At 37.3% G+C, this 27,300-nt stretch overlaps 1 protein-coding gene across 5 annotated transcripts in view; it reads left to right on the top strand.

Moving 5' to 3' along the window:
- The window catches only part of PCDH15 (protocadherin related 15), a 464,553-nt gene extending 437,726 nt beyond the window's left edge, over positions 1 to 26,827 (top strand). For 2 of the 5 annotated variants that reach the window (XM_065671102.1, XM_065671104.1), the window contains 7 exons: positions 120 to 338; positions 4,025 to 4,135; positions 15,211 to 15,232; positions 16,729 to 16,767; positions 17,895 to 17,968; positions 18,818 to 18,950; positions 19,723 to 21,306. In XM_065671102.1, the coding sequence (XP_065527174.1) occupies positions 120 to 338; positions 4,025 to 4,135; positions 15,211 to 15,232; positions 16,729 to 16,767; positions 17,895 to 17,968; positions 18,818 to 18,950; positions 19,723 to 21,306 (2,182 nt within the window). Of the gene's footprint in view, positions 1 to 119; positions 339 to 4,024; positions 4,136 to 9,264; positions 10,796 to 15,210; positions 15,233 to 16,728; positions 16,768 to 17,894; positions 17,969 to 18,817; positions 18,951 to 19,722; positions 21,307 to 24,274 lie in introns of those variants that run through there. The other 3 variants (XM_065671106.1, XM_065671105.1, XM_065671103.1) reach the window with 3 other exon arrangements.
- The last annotated feature ends 473 nt before the right edge of the window (positions 26,828 to 27,300 follow it).

The raw sequence follows: 27,300 nt of genomic DNA on the forward strand, positions 1-27,300 counted from the left end.
TTCAGCACATAAAGAAGAGGTATGTGCTTTATCAGACCACAGCTATTAACCCAAATATGCAGTAATTCAAACACAGTTAATGAACTTGGGTGTAATAGTTTTCTTTTGTGACATTGAAGGTTCCTGGATGGCAAACTGCTGGATATCAATAAAGAGTTTCAGCCGTACCTGGGGCAGGGGGGACGCATCCTGGAGATCCGCACCCCAGATGTAGTAGCGAATGTCAAGAAGCAGGCACAAGCTGTAGGCTTCACGGAAGGCGCGTTACTTGCTCTGGCTGTCATAATCATCCTTTGCTGTATGCCAGCAATTTTAATAGTTATGGTCAGCTACAGACAGTAAGTATTCCTCCTCCTTTTTTGTGGTAGTGATACTGTAGTAGGAATGCTGTTTCTTAAAGGAATTGCTTTGAATATTGTCCTTCATTGCAAAGAAATTATTCTACAATGATGAAATTTTTATTTTCCTTCTTATCACAAGAGTTGGTCACTGCTTGGTGTGGGGTGTGCATGGAAAGAGAAAATGCACAGGAAGTACATCTTGCTATACTTTCTATAGTTGTGGTGCAGTAACTGTTTTAGAATATGTGCCAAACACAAGATCAAAATCCAGGTGTTTGAAACACAAGTGTTGATTCAGAGCTGGCTTCCACTCCAAAAAGAAAAAAAAAAAAAAGGAAAAAAGGAGGAAAAAGGTGCTGTTTCAGTAAGTGTATCAAAAATCGAAATGTACAATAGCTTGGGCAGAATAACAGCACTCAACTTTTTTTATTATATCCTAAAACACAGTTATATTTTTTCTCTAGCTGTCTGCTTCTTAATTGCCAATGTTTCATGAAAAAATGACTTTGTGTGATTTTAGCACTGTCTAAAGCAGCATACCTCAGAGAGAACCTTTTTGATGTTTCCACTCACTCACCTCTTATAGACTCAGGAGGTTTAAGTAATTGGGCCAATAGACTAATTAAAGGATCACTAACAAGTTCCTCTCAAATGTATAATTATTCTTTAATTTTTCTCATTAAAGATTTCTAATTCCATGTATGTGCTCTGAGCCCTCAAAGAATTGCCAATGATTGCAAAATCAAAATATAAATAATTCCGTGCATTTTCCCCATTAACTGGCTTTATTTAACTTCTGTGCATATTGGTCTGTACCTCCATAGCTTCTTACCTTGATTTTAAAATTTTTGATCTAGCTGGAACGTAACAACCCCATAATGGAAAATCTCTGTTCCACAGGACCATTTAAGGAGTTCCCAGAGCCATGACGGATTTTTGTGTTTGCATTTCTTTTTTATTTGTTTCGTTTCTGCAAAAACTGCTTTAGTACCTGCTCCCTTCATTCTGTTGAGGCCAGTGAAGTGTCACTGCTTCTACAGACTCCTGCTGCAGTGTTGCACCAGTCAGAGAGGGAGAGGGCATGGAGGGGCTGATATACATGTTTTACAGTAAAGCAGTTATAATCTGAATGCTGCAATAGATGTAACGTGGCATAATATGCCAGGTGAGATTTAAACTGTGCATTTTTCCTTTCTGCACTGCAGTTAGGAGTTAGCAAAGCACTATGTTAGTCATTATTTAAAAAGTGTACCCTACATGAAAAAACAGCAGTCTGCCTGAAAGCACTTTCCTTAGTGACATCAGAAAAACAGCCAAGGATAGCCATATCTTGATAGCCACTGTGCGTTCTGTGGTTTATATTTACATCCAGTGTCTCCAAACAGTTTGGGTCAAAGGAAAAAGTCCATTTAAATGATTTTGCAAGAGCTTGACAAATTGTATTGTTGGGATAGCATCTCAGAGCTGCTTTACTTCTCCCAAAACCGTATATAAAATATGCTTCCAGTGAAATGCTACTGAACCAGTTCAGCCTACACTTAGATGGTGGTTCTTGTTACTATTTCCTTGACCCTCTTCAGTGACACATTTTTCATAGAAGTATAGTTTATTCGCATTGGTCTTCTATAAATCCAATTCCAAGCCATACTTCCAGACGACAAAAACGTGATTTTTTTAATGAAATGAAGTTAGGCATATTCCTTAAAACTTAAAAACGATTGCTAATCTTTTGATAACCTAACAGATGTCCAGGAAAAATACTGCTATTAGATTTCTTAAAGAAACAGGCAATTCAGATAACAAGAAGAATAGTAGAGTTAATATCAACACCAAAAGTTGTCCTGAGCCGTGTGTTTGTTTTCATATTACACCTTTTTTTTTTCTCCTTCTCAAAAGGAAATTTGGTATTTTTCCTGATAATATTCTGGCAAAGAAGGTACTCCACTCTGACACTGAGTGTAGAGATTATTGCAAGATAGATGTAACTGTCATACAGGACATATGATGTTAAGATTTTCTCACTGATAAAACTTTTAATGTTCAGTAGTCCATTTTTCAGTGCTTTCAGATCAGTGATCAGCTAACTAGATTTTGTAAAAATAATAATTACTGAAAAGAAAACTAATTTATAAAATTATCACTGTCGAAGTGTGGTTCAGTGCCTACATTTGACCTGTAAATAAGCCAGAAACTATCATTATTCTTTTGTATTAAATAGTGTCTTTGAAATACACTATCCAGTACAGCCCCACAGGTAACTATAAATAATGTATTATTTACTAATCACAAAAGACCATTACATTCTAAATAGTAACCAAAAGTAATACTCCTTCATTACTGAAGATGTTCCTATAGCATTCTTGAAATATATTAAAATTATGTGTAAAAACGCATCCTTAGTAGTCTAACAGTTAAAGAAATATCATAAGGTATGTTCATGCCTTCATGCCTTTTGTGTGTGTGTGGGGGGGTGTTAGGGAGTTGTTTTCTCTAAGCCCAAAGCAGTTTTCTCTGCTGTAATTCATGTTTATGCTGACTGCAAAATTGTTTCAAGAGTATCACAAATAGCAGCTAAACACTGTTCAGCTCTGGAAATCGTGATTCTTTAAACGTCATTAATTCTGTAATTTTATGTGGGGAACAATTAAGTAGCATCTAGTTTAATGCTCCTATTAGGCTCACTGTTTAAGACAATTGTTGCAAGCAGAATTCATTTAACCTTCCTTTTTATCTCTTTATCTTTCTTTGCATAACAAAACAGATTCAAAGAGTAAGTACTTATTTTCAGTTTTGTTTCTAACAGCATGTATAGGAATTCTATCAGCCTACCAGTCTTTATTTTTAAGAAGAAGGGGTACTTGACATTCAGTAAGTGTTAGAGTTATGCAGAGTTAAAAAAATATACTTCCATGTCTGTGGTATTTCTCAAGCAAGCAAGTGCACGTCAGGCTGGCATGCATAGAGAGACTTCCCAGGGAATGATCAGGTACCAAACACCCTCAAAACCAAAACAAGGTAGATTAGTCATGTCATCTCAGTGGCGCTCCCTGAGTTACACACGAGGGAACACAGGCTTTGTTTTCTAGATAGAAAAATAAATTTGTTTCATAGTGAATTTACCTATTAAAAAAAAAAAAAAAAAAGGGCTATTTTCAGGAAAACTGTTGAGACAGAAATTTCCCAGCCAACTATAATGAGAAAGAAGTTCTAAGTGATAACTTTAACTTTGCCAGAGACTTTTTGTGTGCTTAAAATGACATTTTCTTGGCTTGAATGAAACACTTGACCAAAGAGCTTACTCTCCTCATTGTTAGTCTTCAGTAGCCAAAACGGAAAAGCCTCCTAATGAGAAAAGTGTCAAAGCTAGCACATACATTGTCTCCTGGGAAATATTATTTTCTGCTGTTTCAGTGATATACTGCTTGGTCACGAAGTTCTGTCCAGGGGGCGCTCTGGGATGCCACCAAGAGATAACAAATAATAGAGCTGAAAAAAATCCAGAAACAGGATTATCACATTATTACTTTTCTTTAAAGAAGACAAAACACAGGGATGTTTTGAAAACTGCAGGGGAAAAAAGCTAAAACCAGCAAACAAAAAACAAAACAACATAGAAAACTTTATGCCTCTGCTTATTAGGCTTTCTAATGAGTATTTCTCCTTCCCTACGTGGCTTACCAAAGACGGCAAGCTGAATGTGCCAAGACTGCGAGAATCCAGATGGCTTTACCAGCAGGCAAACCAGCAGGCACCACTGCTAATAACCTCTATGAAGAGCTTGGCGACAGCACCATGTAAGTATTCCTTGTGATAAATCAATAAAATTGTTAGTGACCGAAACCATAATTCACTTTCCAGGGCTTTTCTTCATGAAAGGGGGGTCTCAGACATCCAGGAAATAAATTGGATAAGTCTGTAAGGAGAGATAAACCAGTTTAACCTGCTAATGGGGATTTCTTGTAGTGCATGGGGCACTCTAACAGGTTTTAAGTTGGAAAAAAGCATGGTATAACCAGATGGGTTTTTTTCAAAAGCAGTGTCCTAGAGCAGGCTATTGCTACCAGGGTGAGCTAGGACTGGGATCTTCTAGTGCCTTTGCAAATCCAGACCAGCACACCACATATTTCAAAGCTGTTGACAAAACATATCCAATGAAATTGCTGCCCCAAAGTCCCCATTTGCTATAGTAAGAAACATTCCTTGCCCATGGCAGGGGGGTTGGAACTAGATGATCTTAAGGTCCTTTCCAACCCTAACCATTCTATGATTCTGATGAGTAAAGTGAATGTTTTTTGCTATAAATTTGAAACTGTTTGAATATTGGCATTAAAGTTAAAGAAACTATCAAAATAGAGAAACCAATGGCAGTTCAGTGAATATATCTTTTACCTATTTAGATGCTCATAAAATAATATTGCAAAGATGCCTTTCTTTTCATGGTTCTGTAAATCTGAAGTTTATGGACTACAATAACAATTTAACTCTCAGCATGAAGATATTACAGTGGAGAATAGCCAGTTAATATTTGGATCGTACTGTGGGGTGTTGATAAGCTTGCCTACTTGCTCATATATGTTTATATTTTAAAACCAAGTAATGCTAAAAAGCATAGCTTTAATAACATGTTTGGAGGCAGGTAGAGAGTGAGCTGCTGGTGTTGAAGATTGCCCAAATTCTGTTCTATTTTCAGTCATTATTTGTTTTGCTCAGAAATTTGAAATTTTCCAATGCTGTGATTGAGTTTGTAAAATGTTAAGAATGCATTACAGAGTGTACCACTGTTGCTTTAACTCTTATCCATCTGAGCGCAGTCTCTGCATTTGAAATAGTTCCAGAGCTTGAGCTTGTCTGCATAAATAGAGGATCTATGCTTGAAGCAAGAATAGCTTCTGCTTGCTGCTGAACTTCTTCCCATGCCTTTTGCCTTTTTGGAGTATTAACTGCTTGGGCAGGAAGTGAGGAAAAAAGTGTGTTTGACAGTAGCTTATAGTGACTACTGAATGCGAGCACTTCTGCTTGTGAACTGCATGAGATCACATCTGAGCACTTCCACATACATTGAGGTGCCCTGCTGGATAAAATTCCTGTTTCTTGCATTTAAATAAATTTCTACTAAAATTAACGATTCACTTCTACCACTTTTGCTGGCAGTGATAATAAAGCTGACTATCTGTGGGAACTGGATATCCCAGTGGATGAATCTACATTTTGTAGTGATGAATACCTTATGCTAAACCCAAAACAAGCCTCATTGTACTGGGTTTTTATCTGCAAAGTTAGGGGTTTTTATGTTTTAGTATGGCAATATATAGGTGCAAACTTACAGATTTGCATTATTGACTTTCAGGGTTAGATTTATGTTAATTTTGACTGAAAATAGTTTTCATTGCACCAATAAAGGTGCCATATTTGGAATATTTTCTCTCAGACATCTTTGCATATAGCTAAGATATATTCATCGTGCTAAGGAACTGATTAAACATAAGCTTGTAAAAATCCTCTACAAGACAAATTAATATACTTTGGATTTTAAAGAAAATGGTATGCTTCAATAAAAAGAATTACAAATTATCTTCTTTTTTTCCTGTAAAATATTTGTTTTGAAGGCAGTACTGTAACTTAGGAAATTATTATTTGGGAAATACCTTTTTCTTTTTTTTTTTCCATTAATTTTAATACAGTATTTCCTGTCTTTACTTGTCCTAAAACAATCATCTTCCATTTAGAGTACTGCCTTGTGTCTTGTTTTCTTAATTTCGTGTTTATAGCAAATGAAATGGAACTAAGCTCTTTAGTTTTAAATCTGCCTTGTCTCATAATTTTCATTTTTCTCTGTCTTTGGATACGTAGGCATCAGTAAGTAAGCTCATTTCATTGTCTTAATATCTGTAGCTGGTAGAAAACACTAGTTAATTTTTCTTTCAGTAGTTCCCATTAAACCTTGCAATCCGAAACACATATTTTATTTGTCCATTGATCAAGTACAGGAAAGACATTTACTGTGAAGTCTCAATACATCTATGCTTCTTTATTCTTTTCTTGGAAGTAGAGATGAAGTATGATTGCTGAACTTGAATGGTGTTATTTCTAAAGCCAAATAGTTCTACTACCTGAAAAAAAAAAAAATACAAAAAGAAAAGAAACACTGAATGCATTCTCAGAGGTTTGCTTTCAGTTCATAGACTGAAGATCTCACAATTGGATGCAAGCAAAATCTTTCTTGTCTGCTATTTCCAATTCCTTGCAACGCAGGTACACTTCTTTCGGTTTACACAATTGTGCTTCAAACTGGTGAGCTGATGCTTCTCATTGGTTCAAATACCTGTATATATCCAGAATAAGATTGCAGGATAACCTCATCCTTGAAAGGCATCATGTGAAGCAAGGAGGAACCAAGAAGCTTTTGAAATAATCTGTTCCAGTAGCACAAAGGTTATGTCTTGCATGAGCCTTCTACTGGAGGGTTTCCTTCAAGTTCAGAATCATTTATTTCTCTCACCTCTAAATAGATTGAGCATGCTTGACCAACCTCAAGGTATGCTGCTTTAGAGTAAAGGATTAATTTGTCAGGTGTGAGCAGATTATTTTTCATACTGCTATTTTCTGCCCAAAGCCAAGACTTAGGCATACTGGGTTGTTTTGAGAAATTGAGTGGCTGGGGAGAGTTTATTCACTGAGATAACCCTTTGTGGCTTTGCTGGGTGTCATTCACAAATAGGAGAGTGATCACTGTACTTTGTGCAGTGATTCTTCTCATTGGTCCTCTCAGGTCCCTGTGACCATTAGGGAGCTGTAGTTTCTCTGTGTGGGTAGTCTCCTGGTCAGAAGGTTAAAACAAGAAACAGAAGGTTAGCAGCAAATGTGTATCATTACAAAATACAGGCCTTCAGGGGACTTCTACATGTTAAATAACTTAAAAGAGATTTACTATCTCTTAATCAACCTCTATCCAGTATCTAGTTTTAAAATTTCTCTTCCAGTTTTGTTAGGGAATATTTAAGCACTAGAGATTAAATTGCCATTAATTTAGATTTGGTAGTATTTTCTGAGATATGAAAAAAAACCCAACATTATAAAAGATGGAACAATCTGACCAAGGGATCTAAAATTTCACCTTCCAACATTCATGTAATCTTGGAAAATGTAATTTTTCCCCTCTTCCTTTGTAATAAAGCCTAACCCTTTTTTATCTAAAGATTATGGCTCAAATTTTGGTAGAGACAAGGCTTAGAATTTTTAACTCAGAAGGTTTTGTGAAAATACTGGACAGCTCTAAGTTGCTAAAAATAGTTTTATGTGGTATTTTGATTTGTGTGTGTGTGAAGAAGTCAGTGCTACACATGCTATACTTTAGCAACAATTGCTTAACTGGAGAAAATAGGAAGGTTTTAAGTATGTCATTCAAAACGTGGAATAACAGCAATGGGCAGAGGTAGTGAAGCTATAAGTGAATTGTACAAAAGTGGAATTCAATCTTTGTACACCATTTCTGCCATAGCATTCCTTTATGCCATCATGTGCTCACCATAGCCTGTCTTATAGATACATTTAATTTTTCAGAGGGATTTTAGAGTAGGTGTTGTTCTTAAGACTGTATTCTTGGTTTGGGTTTGGGGTTTTTTTTGTATCTACATGCTAAAGAGCATGTTTGTTTAGTTACAAAACACTCGTACATGGCAGCAATGGAAATGCATTTTTACTCAAGCTCATTGCTGACAAGCACAAACTTCTCTTTGAAAGGATAAGGGATTTGTTTTTAGCTGTATCTGACATTGGTCAATATCCTAAATTTGTCACAGGCTGAGGGGAAATACAGTTATTTTTTCAGCTTCAGGTGAACATTATTTAAAGTAGGGCTCCAAAGGCATGCTTTTGTAGCAGACAGTTTGGGGGTATTGATTTTAAAATACTGTTTATCTTAAAATCAGCCTAGAAGCTTGTGGCATTAAAAATATTTTAGGAAGGTAGGTTAATGAGGCACTCAGAGGTGCCAGATGAATTCCAGAAAATGGTGACACCTACTTTTAGTGTAGAAGTTCAATGTAATCCAACTGCAGGAGTTTCACATTTGGTTTAACATGATGCAGAGATTAAATTCATACACAGATTCATACTTCTACCTCTATATGCATATCATGAATGCAAGAAAATCATGCCCAGTGTGGTAATTCTTTTCAAATCAGCATCAGGAGGATGGTCTGAGTCTCACATGCCTATCAACTGATTGGCTTCAGCTCCCATTGCCCACCTCACAGAGACCCCATAGCTCTGCACTTCAGGTATGCCCAGGTACACCTCCTGGGGCCACGGTTTCACACCATCAGTTTGAATCACAGTTCTAATTTTGTGTGTGACCTATGGCCAGTCCTCAAAAGGCAATGCAGGCACACTTAAACACTACCTAATCATACATGTGCTTGATAGAATAGCAGAGTTTTGATGCGCAATTATAATAAATATGTTCATCATAAAAATCCCAGTGAATATTCTGTTGGCTGTGTGCAGTATGGCACAGTCACACTGCTATCTGAATGATGGAAACATAATTATATGTACATAACAGTATACATACCATCAATCTCTCACAGAGAAATTGTGTCACATAACTATGTAACATGGAGATAAGGTACAGTATTGAGTGACACTTTGGGGATTATTTTAAGAAGAGGTTAACTTCCTTTTGAACATGCTGAGTAGGTGAAACCTTTTTTTAATTTTTCTTCAAGTCCTCCCTTAAATAAGGTGTTATAGTAAATGTCTTGCCCGGTAGTCTAGTAAATGTGATCTTTCCGTTGGATAGTAGTAGTTTGCTAGAAGTAATTTAATGTCTCGGATTCATATCATAAGTTCTTTTTTTTCTCTCTCATAAGTATCTATGTCCATGCATGTTTCCTCACATGTGATTATCTTCTTTTCTTTCAAGTCTTTTTCTTCTCTACCATTTCCAACAAAGCAGGGGAAAAAAGTCAGTCTTAGAAGAAGGAGACCGTCAAAGAGTTATAAGCAACTTTGCTTCCCGTGCTATTGAGGCTCACAAGCAATCTAATATCAATGGATCATTGAACAATAATCTGCCTAAATCTTCAAGTAACATCACTTTCTTATCTGATGAGAACCCATTAACTACTCAAAACCCATTATATATGGAAGGTGTCACTCAAAGTCCTGCTGCTGCTGGGTTTCTACGGAGAAGAAAAGATACTCTAGATACTCTTTCTCCTTCAAGACTAGTCTTGAGAGATACCTCTTTCGGAGGCAGTCACCGTGCGTGGACAGTACCAACTCACATTACTAAGAGACATGCACCTGGTTCTCTGAGTAGACCAGTTATTATGGACCCCATTCAGTGGCAACAGGAGAGGCTCAAAGCAGAGAAGGAAGGAACTGAAAATCTGCATAGCAGTGTTGATATTAGCAGTCCACTATTTCAAAAAATAAGTGGCCCCAAGTTAACTGTAAAAGAGAAGGCCAGACAGTTTGAGCAGCAGGCTTTGCAGGAAATGAAGCAAGTGAAATCTCCTGATGTGAAATCCATCCGATCACCGACACAGAGCATCTGTTTCCAAGAAGGAGAGAATATGCTAGAGCAGTCTCCTAAAACTGTGGTTGCTTCTTCTTCCCTTCGCTGTTCTCCTCTGTCCTCTCCAACACCTTGTGCTGAAGTAGTTGAACCAGAGACCTCCAAGGTCCCCTCTGTAATCATCACTCACCATGACTATCCTGAAGAACTTTCTCCTCCACCAACTCGCAAACCAACTCCTCCATCTTTTAGGATAAAGAAATCAGTTTGCCAAAGTTTTCTAGCTCCTCAGACCAAAGAAGTTGTAGAAAGCATTCCAGATCCACCTAAAATTCCCCCACCCCCACCTCCACCGCTGCCACCTCCACTGGCACCACCACCTCCATCCCCTCCTCTGTTGCCACCGCATACTCCACCTCCACCCACAGTTTCTCTTTTGTCTTCTTCTTCATCTCCTCTTAGCACCCAGAACCTCTTCCCTGCCAAGCATACAAAATCCCCTGCCAAACAGCCAGCTGTACCACCACCAGCCACAGTGCCAGAGCCTCCTCCCCGTAGGGAGCTGAAAGGTATTCTTAAAAACATTCAGAATTTAGCAGCAATTGAAAAGTCTGTGGCCAATATGTATAGCCAAATAGACAAAAACCATGTTCTGCCCAAGCATGTTTCTAAGCTCAAACCGGTTGCAACACCAGAGCTGCCAACTCCAGAAGCTGTGGCTGACCACAACCAGCAGAATGGCAACTTGAGCTGTGTTGTGGAGGAGCTTGAGAAACGCTTTCCATCCCAGTCAACAGCACTGTAATATTTGCAGTTGGATGTTTTCTGCATGTAACATTTTGAGTGAGATGACTAACGCAGCACATGGTATCTGCCTCAGACTATCTAGACATTCAGACTTTTTCCCTTTCTCTCCTGTATATCACTACCTAATCAGTCCTAATCCCAAACTGCAAGACATTGTCTTTCCTGTTCACTCTGAAATTTGTATAATAGTTTTACAAGTTGTTTTCTCAGAGCTACATCTTGTGGTTCTATGATGCTGGTTCTTAGCCTGTTTACCAAAAATGCTTGGGAAAAACTGTCCATTTTTACCCCAGGATTGGTCATAGACAGCAGAGGGCTTGATACTGTTTAGTGTTAAGCAGCCTTCACTGTAGGCAATATCAGTAAGCAGAGTGATTTTTCTACAGATGTAATCGGAATCTCTTGCTTTGCCCATAAAATGTACCACCTGGGAGGAATCTTACTGTTAAATATTGGATGTCAAAGAAAGCAAGCATCTGTAGTAAGCAGGCTCAGCAATAGTGAGATGGAGTTATTGCAGTAATGCATCTTCATATTTGTGGGAGATGACGCAGCACTCTGTTATGCTGGCATGCTTTCTTTCACCTCACGTTTGCATCTCAAGTCAGAAGAAAGGTTTTGTCTTGATTTGTCAGTAAACCTGGCTGTCTTCCCTCCTGTTATCTATGTTTTGCCTTCCATTGCATTTTTTATATTGTAACTGCATGTTAAAAGTTTTTATTTTGTAAATTTCTTTAATGTACAAAGCATTTGTTTGGTTTTTATTTTGCATGTGCATGTTTTTGGTGTCTCTTTAACTTTCATGCTAGTTTGCCATGAGCTTCACAGAGGAAACATCTTGCTTAAATTGTAATAAAGTCACTCTGATTAGTGTCACCAAATGAAGAGTTTTGAAGTACTTGTAAGAGTTTTGAGTACTTGTACTTTACTTTTTGCTCACAGTCATCTAAATCAGATCTTTACATTAAATATTTCAAATATAGTAAATTAGCCCTTTTGAAAAAAAACGAAAGTGGTAAGCAAAAGCAGTTTTGTCATTTAAAGGAATGTTAGTTTTAGTATTTTGCCAAAATTGAAAACATTTGTGTTTAGTATGACAATTTTTTAAAAGCATATTAGGAAAGGTGGATATTACATACTGAAGAAAAATTAAAAATCTGATTTGGTATCAAATGTCGTAAATCTGAGCAAAAAGGCAATTGATTATTTATCCGAATGTCTAGAGATACTCAGCATTTCCATTGTGCTTGGCTTTTTCTCTTTTATCTTTTTGTTTGTTTGTTTGTTTGTTTAAATCTGCAGTTAGGACATGTGTGGATGCTTCAGCTGGAAACTGCTGAAGGTAGTTTCTCTCTCTTTGTCCCAGAGCCAAACTCCATGAACTCATTCACACAAGTTTCACTGACATTAGAATTTTTCTTCACTTAAAACTCTTGTTGGGCTATACTGTAGTTCCAAGACATGTATATGTATGAGGGAAATGATGATTGATCATAACATTTTTTTTTTGTAGCAGAATCTGTATAATTTGTGAGATGCACATATGTGGAATACCTGCTAATGATGCTAAATTCTCCAGGAGTGGCACAAGTGCAGCATAATATCAAAGTTCAGCAGTTATTAGGTAGAGAAACTTATAAGAGCCAGAATCGGAAGATGGCTTACATGTTTACTTCCTTCTATGTGTCTGCTCTGGTCCTGCCACGCAGACAATGGGACAGTGGATGTGTGGAGAGATGAGCATGAGATATTACTGTGCTACGCATGTTCATAATGGATCAGCCCTGCAGGGGATCTTGTAGACCCATACCAGATGCTTTTGTGCAGTTCATTGGATCACTACTGAAATGTAAGACAATTATGACCTGATTTTGCAGTGTGTAGTGTCATGCAGCAAACCTGCAAGCGTTTAGTGATTCACAGCATGAACACCAATGAAGTTATTCAGCTGCAACTATTTCTGGCATTCCTTAAGCCAAAAGAATTGACGTCACACACAAGCTCCTTTTTAAATATTTAGTTCCATCAGTCTTAGAAGAGTCTGGGGGGGGTCATGGTGATCAGCTCTCTACTAATGAGGAACACCTACTTCCTCTATCTGAAAACCTTCAGTAAGTCAGAAAATTTACAAAACCTAGTTTAATTTTTTCTGGAATTAATGCAACCTTTGTTCTCCTGCTGATTTTTGAAGAGCCTTTGCTAAAAAATTATTCTGTTAGACCGAGAATGAAACTGTACCAAGAGCATGTATTTTTAACCTAACACAGGGAAGTTCTGTCCCATTGAGATGTCTGGATGCTAGTGCAGTTCTGCAGCACTACAAAGCATTATATCCAATATAGCAGTTGGTGAGAAGTTGAGCATATATAAGTGTATTGACCTGTCTTCAGGTTGTCTGATTTGGTTAATTGGGGTTAGATGTGACAATGGATATATCTCTCATCCTTTCATCATGGGTTTGACTGGGCTTAGTTCTGAGCAGGAGCAGAGATTCCCTCAGTGGAGAGTGCTTCTTTGCAAACCTGTTTGCAAAGCTGAAATCAAGCAATAGCATATCATTATTCATCTCGCTTCCAGAATCTTTCTTCTCAGTTTCAGCTATGCACTGCAGGAAGCCTCCATCTTAAGAGTCAGGGCAAATTTGTAAGCAGTTGTGTCCTCTGAGTACTATCTGTAGTATTTGGGGTTACAATGCTTTTTGCTTTTAATATGAAAACAGACAGAAAGTATGAAATAGCAAATGCCTGCTGGGATGTCAGTAATTTAGAAAATTGTTGCTTTAAGCAAATCACAGTCCCTTTAACCTATGTTAGCAATAAAGACCCGTGAAAGGTTGTTGGCAGATTTTGTACATCTAATTTCATTCTTGTTTTATTTTTCATATTAAGTACCACCAATGTATACTAGCTGTCATATTATCCTACATTATCATAGGCACTATGTCCTTGCTTCCCATTTTGCATTGAAGATTTCTCTGACTGACTGCAGTGAAGTCTGGCTGATAAAGTTTATCCAGAAGCAAGTCTTCCCTTGGTAGAGTGTTTTAATTACTTCCTGGAAACAAATTATGTTGGTTTAACCTTTGCCATTTTGTCAGAATAGATCCTTGTGCTGTATTGAGTGAATGGGTTTTTTTTGTCTTTTGATTTGTTTTTTTTCCCTCTAATCATGGCCATACAAACTATAAGTATAACCATCTCTCAAAACACAGCATGGTGCTATTTTTAAGAAAGTTGAATTCCAAATTTAATTAGAATTACTTATGCTTTTAATCTGCAATATGGTGACTACTTGAGAGCAATTAAGAATAATAGGCTTACTTATCTTCTGTGCAACACAAGACATTCTTTATCTGAAGATTGTGTAGGCAATGTGGAAACTAAACAGTGTTCCTTAAGTGAGCTTTGAAAAGTTACAGATGATTTTTCAGTGATAAATCTTCATTTCAGTTGTTGATTAGTTTATATTATATGGGCAACAGCATTAATTTAATGCTCCTAATCAATTCCATGTGCTGAATATTAATAGTAAACTTCATAGATGGTGATATTAAAGTAAAAGGACTTCTACTCTGTTATTATTTACTCCAGTGTAATTAAAGACTTTCTGTTGACTGCTGTATGTGTACTAGGTTAAGCTCAACATAATTTTGAGCATTTACCCTTTCTTTCTTTAGAAAAAAAAACAAAAAAAAAAAAAAAAAAACAAAACAAAGAAAAGCTAAGCTTATCCTTAATAATAATGCTAAGACCTAAATTTTTGTTCCTTGGTTTTGTCTAAGTAATTTTAATCTTCTGTCACAAAACGTGAAAATAGAGAATTTAATGGACACAAGTGCATATGAATGGGTCCAAGAAAAGGAATTAAAACAACAGAAAATTTCCAGTAAGATCAAAAGCATAAGGCCTTTGGCAAAATAAACATAGGAAAAATAATTTAACTCCCCCCTGCTGAGCAAATGTTAGGAAATGTGTAACATTTCTACATTACATTCTACAAGAAATTAGTAATAGAAGCTCCAGGCCAATTTCTGGTGAGTCCTGAGTGAATACAGAAAGTCCAGAAGTAGAAGAGAAACTGTTTTACTGCTTAAGCAGAAGTGTGAAATAACAGAGTCTCTTTGTAGATGGTCTCTGTAGGTCTCTGAGACAACAGAGAGGTTGACTGGGCAGGATGTCTGTCACAGGAACACAAGGAAAGCCAAACAGAGCATTCACCCCTTTCCGTCTGCTGAGTTCCACAGGGTGCACTGGCTCTCCCGCTTTTGGGGATTGGGGATTTCCTCTCATTAATTTGTAATCTAAAGCAAGAAAAGATCCTAAAGATTCGCTAGCCTTTTTCATGCAGTGACTCATGTCCAGAGCAAATCTAAATAAAAACATTTTTTGCATTTGTAGATATATATTTCTTTTCTTGCTAGTACTCTTTGTAATTACATTATCTTTTCACCACTCTCCAGAAAGAACGGCAGTATGCATCTTTATGTAGTCGCACAGAACTATACTAATTTTTTTTTCTTTTTTTTTTTTTTTTGACTTCTAGGCGAGGATATGCACAGCAAGAGGTAAGGCTGTTCCCCAATTACATTTCAAATAATAATTACATCAGCATACTTTTCCCATACAACCTATGTTGTGAAACTCATTGCTACTGGGTGCTGGGTGTTTTAGAGACAGAAATATGAAGTGGTTCACTTTTGTGGCACAAATGTAACTTCCAGGCTAGGACATGGCTATTGCTGCTTGACAAACTGCCAAAAGCAGTCTGCCGAGGAATTCCCTCTGTTTTCTTATGACACGCCACTGCCCACTGTTACAGGCCGGGTAATGGACTACATAGACCTTCTCAGCAATTCAGTGTAGTCTGTTGTTCTCGCAACATCTTTTTCTCTAGCAATAAATAGCACAGAGAGTTTCTTTCAGAAATCTGAGCAAACACTTAATAATCGGAAAGTTCTCCAAAATACATTTCAGACATAAAGGCTGACATTTAGTGCTGAGAGCTAGGTCAATTTTACTAACATTAAGAAGTGTATCTGGAGCTCCTTATTCAGTAGTGTCATGCAAATTGCAAGACTTCTGTTGTTCTGCTGTGATTTTTCCTCCTTTTGCAGAGTTGATTTGCGTATCTCAGTTTGGGTGCAGAACGTCACTATCTCTCAGGGCTTACTTTTGGCTGAGAAACTTAATATAGTGCCATCAAGTTTTAGTGGGGACAATACCAGAAGCTGGTTTTCCTGATTGATTTTCCTAAGTAAACCTGATTCTGAGTTACAAAACAGCAAGTGCTGTGCATTGGTCTGCAATTTGCAGAAAGCTGGAGCTGGAGAGTAACTAAGACCATGGCTACCAAACATGACCTGTGTTTAGCTGTGACACACCTGATAACAGCTTTATCATCCTCCATGAGCCTGATGGGGTGTTTTCCTTCATGTGAACATGCTTTTCTCATTGTATGCTGCATACAGAAAGAAATCGCACATAAGCTGTAGAGAAAACAAGTGAGATAATCCTTCACTGTCTTAATGGTATTGAGAATTAAAGTGTATTTGCAGAGTTGCAGAGTACTCAGTTAAAAGCCACAGAAGTATCTGAGAACAGATAAGAGATTTAAAGTGGTGGCATTGCAGTAGAAGCTTGGGTAAGAAATCAGATCACTTCAGGTTTTTAATGGCTGAATCACTGACATTACTGCAGATTCACATAGATTTGCTTTCAGCCTCTTGTGGATAATTTTTGTCTGCCATTGTCTCCCTGCTGTCTCCAGCATACACCACATGATAGTTGTCTTGGGCCCTGATAGAGGTTAAGTTGAATAATTAGATAATCACCACATAAACTGGGAATTTGATCTTTTCGTTAGGCAAAAGTAATAGCGGACTGTAGTTATTTTATTACGTCAGGTGCTTAGCAGTGTTCTACTTCTCACTTCGTATGGAAGTACCCAGGTGACTACTGTACAATAAACACCTGTGTTTTTAGTATTTCTTTCCAGTCTTAAACACAAATTACCTGCATCCTAATTACTGCTGCCTAATTAACCTGATTTTTTTTTCTGTAGCAACAGCAGTTGCTGAGACCTTCTCTTCTCAGACCAGAGGTACCTCTATTTTTTATTTCTTAATTATTCTGTAACTTTTTAAATGGCTTTTACATAATTTCCTAATAAGAACTTGTCTTAAGCAATATTTTTCCCTGACTCTTAGATAAAAAGGGAAGTCCCAACATTGTTATCACATTTATATAAATACCTCAAATTTACTGTATCTTTGTATTTTCCCTTTGAGCATCTTTCAGCTGCTCCCATAGACTTAGATCACACAGACTAAAAGCTTTCCTAGTTTTGTGTCCAGATTCACAGACAGAGTAATTTCCTCACTGTCCAACTGCAATCTATTTTTTAAGATGTCAGTCAACTGATAATTGATTATTGTACCTAGAGATGAACTAAGCAGTTGGCCTGTCAGGATAATGGAAGCCTTAGGACACTGCTCTGAAGTGCAAAGGCAGGTCTGAATTATAAACCAAGTATTTCGGATCTTTTAGACCCAGTATTGTTTCCAGAATAAACAATAGAGCAAATGTTGCTTTTGTGACGCATTGCTATTGATGGTATTTTTGTGGTACAGAATAGTGATAATTTCTGCAGTCATTATAAGTAATTACAATGAGATGCTCTGACACAACTTTTCATTGGACAGAAGGAAAACCTATAGGAAGCTGTGAGATAGAGGCAACATGCATGCCACTCTTGTAGGATACAAAAAAGTACTTAGCTTAGTCCAGTGCTGCTCATGATTTTTGATATTTGAGAAAACATTTTAAAAGAGTCCTGGCAAGCAATGTAGGTAAAATAGCCCTAATCTTTCAATGCAGTTTTTTTCCTTTGAGAGAGGTGGAAGAAGTGACAGTGTATTTACAGAGTCCATTGCAGTTACTGAATGAGGGTTTTGTACAGGATAAGTGAGACAGTGTCCCAGAACCATAACAGCATCTGCATTTAGCTGATTTCAGACAGTTACTCCCAGGGAATACACAACAGAACGGGTCATTTAAAGCTCCTGTAGGCTTCTCATTATGGCCTTTGACAGTTTTAAGTGTTCCTCGGGTTATTAAAGTTTTTTTATTTTGCTTGTTTGCACTTTAATAAACTTTTCTATGCTCCTTTTTCATCAGTCATTGCTGTGTGTAACTGTTTGCATTCACTCGGTGTTTCTGTTTTGACAGGAGTTAAGTATGGAGTCTGGAATTGATCCAGGACAGGAATACTATGGGCAAGATTACTACAGCTATGAGCATGGGTATATTTTAATTTTTCTTCTATGTTTCTGAAAATGCTGTTTTCCAGGTTGGTGATACTTCTTTTTACAGCATGTAATCTGGAGATTTCCCTTCACCTCAGGATTACTTTAATCTTTCTGTCTATGAAGTTATGCACTGACAACAAAACTGTTTTTAAAAGTTAAAGGGGTGTTGTATAAATAAATCCCTGCTTCTTTAGGAATCTATTATGCTTGGAGAGTGTATACCCAGCTATCATGCTGGTTTCATATTCACTTTTTTGTTTACATATTTCTGCTGCCTTGGAACTAAATTTCCATCATCTCCTCCCCTTTTGTGGCTCACCCACCTGAGTACAGTAACTATTACTCTCTGCTCACAGTTCCCAGGCACTCTCTGGCCTTTTACGTTTATCTAGAAAAATTTCATCCTGCCTTGTTCTGATAATGCCCATCTGACTGAAAGCACTTTAAGGATTATTGCTGTTCTTACAAGCTTGCAGGGATTCTCCAGAACTGATCCCAGGGAACCTGCTCTTTCATTCCCTAATTATAAAATGGATCCTCCAAAAATCGGGTCTAGTGATCTGTAAAGAACACAGTATTTGGGGGATTCTTGACTGATCCCAGAGACACCCTCAGGTCACCTTGTAGTTTTCATGGGCTTGTGGGCAACTGCAATAAGAAGAGGGTTTGGATTCTGTTACCACTAAGGAAAAAAGAATAATCATCTTTTCAAAGGTAGAGAGAAAAGAGAGCAAATAAATTCTTGTCCTTTGGGGATGTGAACATGTGCATTTGTTGCTGTGTGTGGAGACACATGTGAACACATTGTTGCACATTATGAAACGAAAATGGTGGTTTTGCCAGGTATGAACTGCCTCAGTATGGGAGCCGCCGCCGACTGCTGTCTCCTTCGGGCATGTACGATGAGTATGGGGAAGTCATGGTGGAGAATGACGGTGGCTACTACTATAGTCCACATGGATCGACAGCAGAAGAGGTAAGTATCTCTGGTGTGTTGATTCTGCCTCTGCAACAAAATGGACCATTAAACTTTTGTCAAATGTATTTTGTAATTGATTAGAAAATTGCATTCTGTATATACCTAGTAAGCAGCTCTTCCAGTGCTAGTCATTGCCTGCCCTTCTAATGACTGGTAAAGTTTGTGTCAGCACCTCTTTCCCTTTTTCTAGAAATAAAAAGGATTTGCAAAGTTTCTTTTAATAGCCACGTCTGTTTTTCCCTCAATGTAGATTTCGATTACAAAGAAAAATCCACATAGCCTTAGGTAATATCATTTTATATTGTTAACCAAATGGTGTATTACTAGTATTCAACCTATAACTGGTGATTTTCCACTGAGAAAAGCAGTCATCTGAACTCATTTATCATAAACTTCACAATTGAATGTAAAGAAATTTTAAAATGTCAGTGGCAACCAGGAAAAACTTGACACTAATGTTCCCTTTTTTTAAATCTGATTTTCAGAAATACTAGACTCTAAATCCATGGGTTTTAATTAAATGAGAAGAGATAACATTTCTGAGCCAGTACTTTTTCCTGTTGTAGAATAAGGTAGTTATGTAATTGCAGCCTATTCTAGAAGTATGACTTTCCCCATAACTTTGGTTAAAAGCTATTCTAAAACAGGTAAGTTAGTTTTTATGCTGGGGAAAACTTTGCATTTGTTCCTACTGGTTTATTTTAGGGTACAAGTTTTCACAATAACTATCTTTCAAATTGTAATCAAGTTCCATTTTCATAATTTGCAGGGGATGAGTCAAGGCAGAGGTCCTTCAAGCAGAGGTATAAGCCAGAGAGCAGGGGCTCAAATAGAAGGTAGACCTTTAGGTGGTGGGATGGATCTCAGACATGGAAGAATATATAGGACCAGCCAAGGAAAAAGGAAACTAAAAGCAGTGATGCATTTAAGTCGCGTAGCAGTCAGTGCTCACAAAACAGTAGGAAAAACTGAGTCAGCTCATTCTCCATGGAAGAAAGCAAAGATATTCCCAATGATTCTGCACAAAGTGAAGGGTGGTAGGAAAGACTCCAGTTATGCCAAGTTGATGTCAGCTCGCCGAGTGGATGGTGAGAAAAGTATGATTATCAGGGGGAGTTACTTTCAGAAATCCACAGATGACAGGCCTTCAATGAGAAAACTTAATCATGTGTTAAAACGCATTAGTGTCTCCAGAAAATTTCAAGAGCCTATTAGCAAAGATTTAGTGCATGCAAGAGGAAAAGGAGAGGAAGAATATGAAAGAGATGAAGCAAAATCAGGAGTTTCAATAAATATCACAGCAGAGAGTGAACATGAGGATAGTGATTATGAGAAGAAGAAAAAGAAGAGAAGAAAATACACTTCAGATGAATCATCGGTGAAAAGTAGCAGCTCTGGCTCAGAGTCAGAAGATAAAGACTACTTGAAAATTACTCTGGACCAAGATGAAGCCACTGAAAGTACTGTGGATTCGGATGAAGAAACTGGGCATGATTTTGGGGATTCTGATGATGACTCTGAATCCAGCTCTAGCAGTGAATCAGAGGAGGACTCCTCTGAAGAGGATGATGATGAGGAAGACTCTGACAGTGATGAAGATGGTAGCCTGTCAAAGAGCTCATCTACACGAAGTTCATACAGCAAATCAGGGAGTAGCAGGTCCAGCAGTAGAAGAAGCACAGAAAGGTCCAGTATAAAAAGTAGGGAAAGTAGCTCTTGTGGCAGAGCGAGGCAATCCAGCCGTAAATCAAGTATTAGCTCTAATGTACCAGGTAGTGAAAGGGAGATGAGCTACAGGAAAGCTTCAGGATCCAGCTATAAGAGCAAAACCTCTTCTGCCAGCCTTGAAATAGAAGAAACAATAGAAGAAGTGTCAGAAGAAGATGAACAAGTGGATATTGAGCAAGTTAGTGCAATCCCTGATGAGATAGCAGGTAACTCAAATAAGGCAGTTTCTGAAACATCCACCAATGCAAAAATGTATGCTACTGAAGAAGACAAGAAAGGAAAATCATCTGTTAATGGTAAGGATAGTGTGGGTGAAAGCACAGAAGAGGCTGATACAGATGCTAGTGACAGGGAGGAAGCTATCAGTAAGAATGAATCTTCTTGTCTAGAAAGTGAAATCAGTGTTACTTCCAAAGGAACTAAAGCAACAAAAAGCACAAATAGTGCCACTTCTGGTAAAACCACTACTTCCCCTGAGTCTGAGAATCAAAGTTCTGACACCAACACAAAAAGAAAGAAAATAAAAAAAAAGATATCCCAGGAAAACAGTCAGTCCCAGTCAGATGAGACCCTGGATACTGCCATTACAGAGTCAGAGACTGCTGGTGATTCTACATCCTTTTGAAAAGGAGCAACAGTAGGTGAACATTTTGCAGTGAAGAATGATCTTGTTTGCTGTGCCTTCTGTGTGGTCTTTCCTAAGAAATACACACTTGACTAAAGATAGCCAAAAAGAAAATGTTAAAGCTTATTGCTTCAGCATTTGAATCCTGTCTTAAGGATAAACAGTCTAAAACCAAATTAATATAATTCCTCTGAGACACTACACAGGTATACTTACTGGTAGATATAGAAAAATTAATTTTCATTAAGCAGTGGCATAAAGGATTACTTCTTTTTCTCTGCTAGCTTCAGTGATGTGGTTAAAGAGGCATTGCATTGTTTCTTAGATTTAATCCTTTTTGAATTATGCACGTTCTGAAGTAGCGTTGCATTTTGCTTTAGCTGTAATGGATAGCTTGGTGAACCTGATGGCACAACCCTATTAAGGAGCCTGTGTTCATGCAGGCTGTGTCTATCACAAAATGGAATGCTGCAGGAAGGAAAAAGGGCAAAACCTGGAATTCAGTGAAGAACAGGAATGGGGATGAAAAGACTTAGAAGTCATACATGGTTTCACTTTATGTGAAACATTTGCTAATCTTTAAATGAGTTCTCTGCTGTAAACATTAGCCCTGTTTGCAGGGAAGACAACTGAAATTGCAGCAAAGCAATGCTTCTAAAACTGCAGAGTGTTACTAGCAGAGCTGGGATTAAACTGTTTCTGTGTCATGGGATTCAGGTTTCAGGTACCAGTGGTGTACAAGACAGGAATTCAGAGGTAGGTGAGCAAAGTGAGCTTGGTCAGAAAAGAAAATGGATTACATTGCTGGCATCTGTCCTTCCCACCTAACAGTACAGTGATTTTATTATTTTTTGTAACATCTGTTTAAAAGTTTGACATGCATAACAGCAAAGTGTTGCTGAAGGTAGCCATCATCTACGTTCTGTATTTTGGTATTTGCCTTTTAAAATTCAATATCCTGCAATATCTGATGTTATTCAATAGAGAATTTTATAGTGCTTCCATTAGCACAATCCAGCTCAGAATAAGCATGATTGCATAAGAAGGACCTGCGTTATTGAGAGCACAAATGGCCTTTTCATTTTTATGTAATAAGCAAACTTTGAATGATATATCTCCTCACAGAGCTCTTATCAGTGCTGTCAGCACACAGTTTGTAAGCTTTGTATACCAACAAGCTATCTGTGCTTTATTTATCCACAGCCACTGAGTTGTTTCACAACCACTAGATTTATCCAAATAAGCCATAAGAAGCCTAAATAAAATTAAAGCTTTGAGCCAGTATTGGATTAGTCTTGTGAGTACTTTAAAGCTATTACAAATTCTGGCATATGCACCAAAGCTCTGCCATGAAGTCTCTGTTAGATAGGGGAGAGAAAAATGTTTGAATTTTTAAGGTACTTGAGCCTGCTGTGGAGTTACCTTGGCAGGACAACTGGTGTTCAGCTGCAAACCATGATAGTAATTTTAAAACTACTGTCTTTAATTCCAGTTGAAATGTGAACTAGATTTATGATCGCTTATCTACCTTTTTCATTCCCACATAGCATGGAGTTGTTGCTGCACGGAGTGTTTTAACATAAATCCCATTTAAGCTACTCAGTCTTTTCATCCACCTCAATATATCTGTGTGAAGAAAATTGTATGTTTTTATCAGGAGCAAAAGAGTAGGCATCTAAGTAATTTGTATGAAGTATAACTTCTCAGAATCTTAAGAGTAATCACCACTGTTTGTACCTTGCATGATTTTCTTTCTCTAAAAACTGGCTTTTATTGTGTGCATGTGTATGCATTGCAGTGGAGTTAACTGTGATGGTATCTGCTGCCTTAGTGACATAACAGTGTTTTCATTATTAATTCAGGAATCATAGTAGCTTGTTTCAGTCTACTGAACGGAGGCATTTATTTTAAAAAGATCAATTATAAATTAAAATAAGTAGTGTGTTTTGCATAATCATTATTAGTACAGAGTCCCAGCAACATGGAAATAGTTTACATTGTCTTTTAAAAAATATAAAAATTACTCAAAATCTAAAGTCTCTTTTCTCCACCATCTCCCATTTAACTGCAAAGGTTCCACTAGATTGGAACTGGCACAAAGTCTTCTATCAAGTTTTTCTTTTGTTAACCAGCCAATTTTACAAACATCGTGCCTGAGAATTTCCCTTGTGTAGGTCCCAAGATATTTCTCTGCTTGATGTGTTGTGCATATAAACCAGACCTGCTCAATGCCATTTCTGCACTGAATTCACAATGTAGTAATGCTCTGGAAGAAAACTTCTAAGGCCATCCTGGCATTGACCCATCAGTACAGAAGTTTCTGACAAGTGTCATTTACACAATGGCTTCATCATCAGTGCCTTCTAGTTTCTGTTAGAAGAGGTTATTAATCTAGTTGTTTTTCTTTGTAAGACAAACTGAGACACTGCTTTGTGTCTTGTATTACTGTCATGATACACAGAAGCTTTCTTTCAGAAAGTAATATCTCCATTCTCAGGATTCTCCAATGAAAGTGCATTTCTACTTAACCGGAGCACAGCTGAATGCATCTGTAGAAAACAAAACAACAACAACAAAAAAACCCAAAACAAACAAAAAACCCAAAACAAAAACCCCCAAATTTGTAACTACTTTCCAAATCTGAACAAAAACATCAGTTTTTATACACTCTGTCTTGCATTATGCTGTTCATAAACTAACATGGATTTATCAATCTTACAACTTTTTAGTACAAAGCATTGTTTGTGTGTTCAAGCATTAGCTATATATGATAGAGGCACACAGTGGTAATCAAAACAATTAAGAAAGATCTGTGTACAAGCTAAAGGAATGGTACAAAAGAGCAAGTTAATAAAAATTCATATGAGTCTCTAGATGAAAGACAAGATAAAAAACAGATGGAAAAAGGGCAGGAAAATGTAAGAAATAGTGCTAAGGTTTAATAACATTTCTGTTTGTTGTTAAACAGTGGGCCAGAAAGAAAAAGATTAAGTTGATCGTCGACCCAGAGTATGAGACCAGCTCCACTGGGGAAGACAGCGCTCCTGATTCCAGCCAGAGGAATCGTCTTAATAACCCGAATATTCAAAACAACATCAACGGTAACATCTACATTGCACAGAATGGCTCTGTTGTCAGAACCCGGCGTGTTTGCCTTGGTAACAATTTAAAAGTCACATCTCCAGTGAGGCTGGGGAAACAGTTCAAGAAACTGGACAAGCTTGCAGTGACACATGAGGAGAATGTCCCACTGAACACGTTGTCAAAGGGACCATCTTCTAGTGATAAAATGAACACAAGACCTTGCAGTGTCTCATTTGCTTCCTCTACTATAGGGGCTGAAAATATAGTAACAAAGCCAGGGGGCTCCAAAATGAAAAGCACAGAAGAGCAAGAATCGGTTGTTGATAATGAGGATGTCAAAGAGCCCTTGGAGTCACACAGTGAACACACACAGTCGGATGAAGAGGAGCTCTGGATGGGCCCTTGGAACAACCTTCACATACCAATGACAAAACTGTGATTTTATTTTTTTTTTTTTTTATTTTTACTTCAGTTTATAATAAACTGCGCTTTTTATTGTCACTGAGGAAAATGTATGAAATTTGTATTGTGCACATACATTATATACTACAAATGACACGCTTTAAAGTTTAAAAACAAAATTTGCACTCACATTTGTACCAATTAATTGTCCTCCCAACAATTATTTTGACAGGCTCCCATTCCACTAAGCAATACTTCATTTAAATTAATTAGGTTTTTTGGATCTTGATTTATTGTTTAATAAACAGTAAACTACTAATAAATGCACAGCAACATTTGGTTAACTTCTCAGACAGTTCTATACATGCCTAGCTTGTTTTTCTGTATGGTACTTGTGGCTCTACTGTTTAGATTTGGAAATTGTCTATTTATGTTCAAGATTTATATCCAGAGCTCTTGCTTCTGAACACAGAGTAATAAATTAAAAATAAATCCATGAAAGTCAATGGAGCATATCCTTGGCTGGCTTAAATTTGAGTAACATTACCAAAGTCAGTAGTGATATACCAGTTTATGCAAACAGAGGATCTCGCTCAAAACCCTGCTGTCAGACTCATGTAAGAGTGGAATCAGAGTTTATAAAAGTATAGCACTGTTGCATAGAAAAGTGGAATAGAAGACTAAATAAGCTAAAAGTTGTGAAGGGGAAGGAAATGTGTAGCAATTAATCTTGTTCAGAGTTACCTGGCTGTGGTTTGTTCATTTTCGTTTGTAAATTGCCTCATTCCAATTTTCTTCTCTAGTTAGTTTTTCATCTTTTCATCTCTTCCCACATCAGTTCTGTTTTCTTCTTTGTATGGTCTTTAGCTCCAGTTTTTATGCTCATCAGTAATTGTCATCCTATGGCTATATTCCTCCGAAATAAACCAGGATGATACATGAGTCTGTGTGATAGAAATAGGCATTAAAGAGTAATTAATAAGAAAGGGATGGATGCATTTCAAGCCCAGCTAGCTGGTAGGTTAAATGGTATAATCACCATTCCACTTTAGTAGCGTTGAACATAAACCTGTTGAAAAGACAAATGGATCATGGTGAAGAGGATGAAAACTGAATATTTTACGAGGCTGATATGCATAAACGTGTCCGTGAGGGGCAAAGGGAGTCAGATCTTAAAGTAAGCATTACTTGTAAAATACACCACATAAATTTTGACTCCTGCTTATAATTTCTATTCGTATCTCTAAGTAGTGAGTGTGTTGTATTACAACTTGAATAGGGACCTGAGAAATGCACTGTTCATAGTCACCAATACCTAAAAGACATTAGCAATACAGAGTGAAGTATTTTTCTCCAATGTGATACAGGAAAGAAAAAAAAAAGATACGTATTCACATAAGAAGCATGTCCTGTTGTATTACACAATTATTTTTTTTCAGGATAAGATCAAGATGGTTGTGAGAACAATATGGATACTTCTCGAAAGATATGAAGAGTCAACAGATAAATGTTTACAATTAGTAAGGAATTTATTGGTATCATCATTCTTTTCCTGTTACTATAGTTGAAGTTTCGTCACAAGACCTGGATGACCATGACTGTTGGCTCTGCTCTGGCAGTAAATGGACTTCTGCTACTGTGATTGTTTTCCTCTTGCACAGGTTCTCACCCTTAATTCCTCTTAATGTTTGTCTTTTAGAAGCTGTTCACATGTTATGCCAATGTAAATGTGGCAGTTATGTCAAATGCCTCGTTTTCAGGCTGTGGTTTCCAACCAAATATTTTGAGAGATGGTGCTTGGTTTTAGGCATGAGAAACACAATGTAGCCTACCACGCAAAGAAAAAAAAAAAACAAAGACCTGGTATTTCTTTCTCTTAACTCTTTTATCTTGACATATTTGCACTTGGTACATAACAACAACAAAAAAAAAAAAAGCTGTTTGGAGTTTAGCTAGAGTCTGAATATTTAGATAAGAATGATGGAAGAAAAAAAAATCTATTCTTTGAAATAACTAGTAAAATGTTATATTTTAATCCTGTTTAATATACTGTTATTATTTCACTACATCATTTTTATTGCAAGATCTGTCAGTTCATTTCTCACTAAATACTTCAACAAGGTCATATGTGTTTTAGAGAAACATTTTCTCTCAGCTGCTCTCAATTTTCTGAGGGGAAAAAAATGTTTCTTTTCCTAGAGAGTCACAGGTACACCAGCTTTAGCTCCAGCTCTGTGGAGTATTATCAGGTCTAACACTGGTGGTCAGTATTGCTGTGCATGCTCATCAAAGGCAAAACCTGTCAATACAGGTTTAGGCTCCTTTGTGCTGTCCAGGTGCTCAGAACTTTTCCCACAATGCAAAGAGCATGAGAAATTTCATTTTTCCAGCAGTGGCTGGGGTTCCTCTAAAATTTAGCTCAATTTAGCTAAACTTGCAGTGCCTTTCAAATTCTTGAATACTGTTGGCAAAGAGAGGACTTAATGAAATTCTTTTATTTTCTGTGGA

Source organism: Lathamus discolor, chromosome 3, assembly GCF_037157495.1.
Source record: "Lathamus discolor isolate bLatDis1 chromosome 3, bLatDis1.hap1, whole genome shotgun sequence".
NCBI classification, from domain to species: domain Eukaryota; kingdom Metazoa; phylum Chordata; class Aves; order Psittaciformes; family Psittacidae; genus Lathamus; species Lathamus discolor.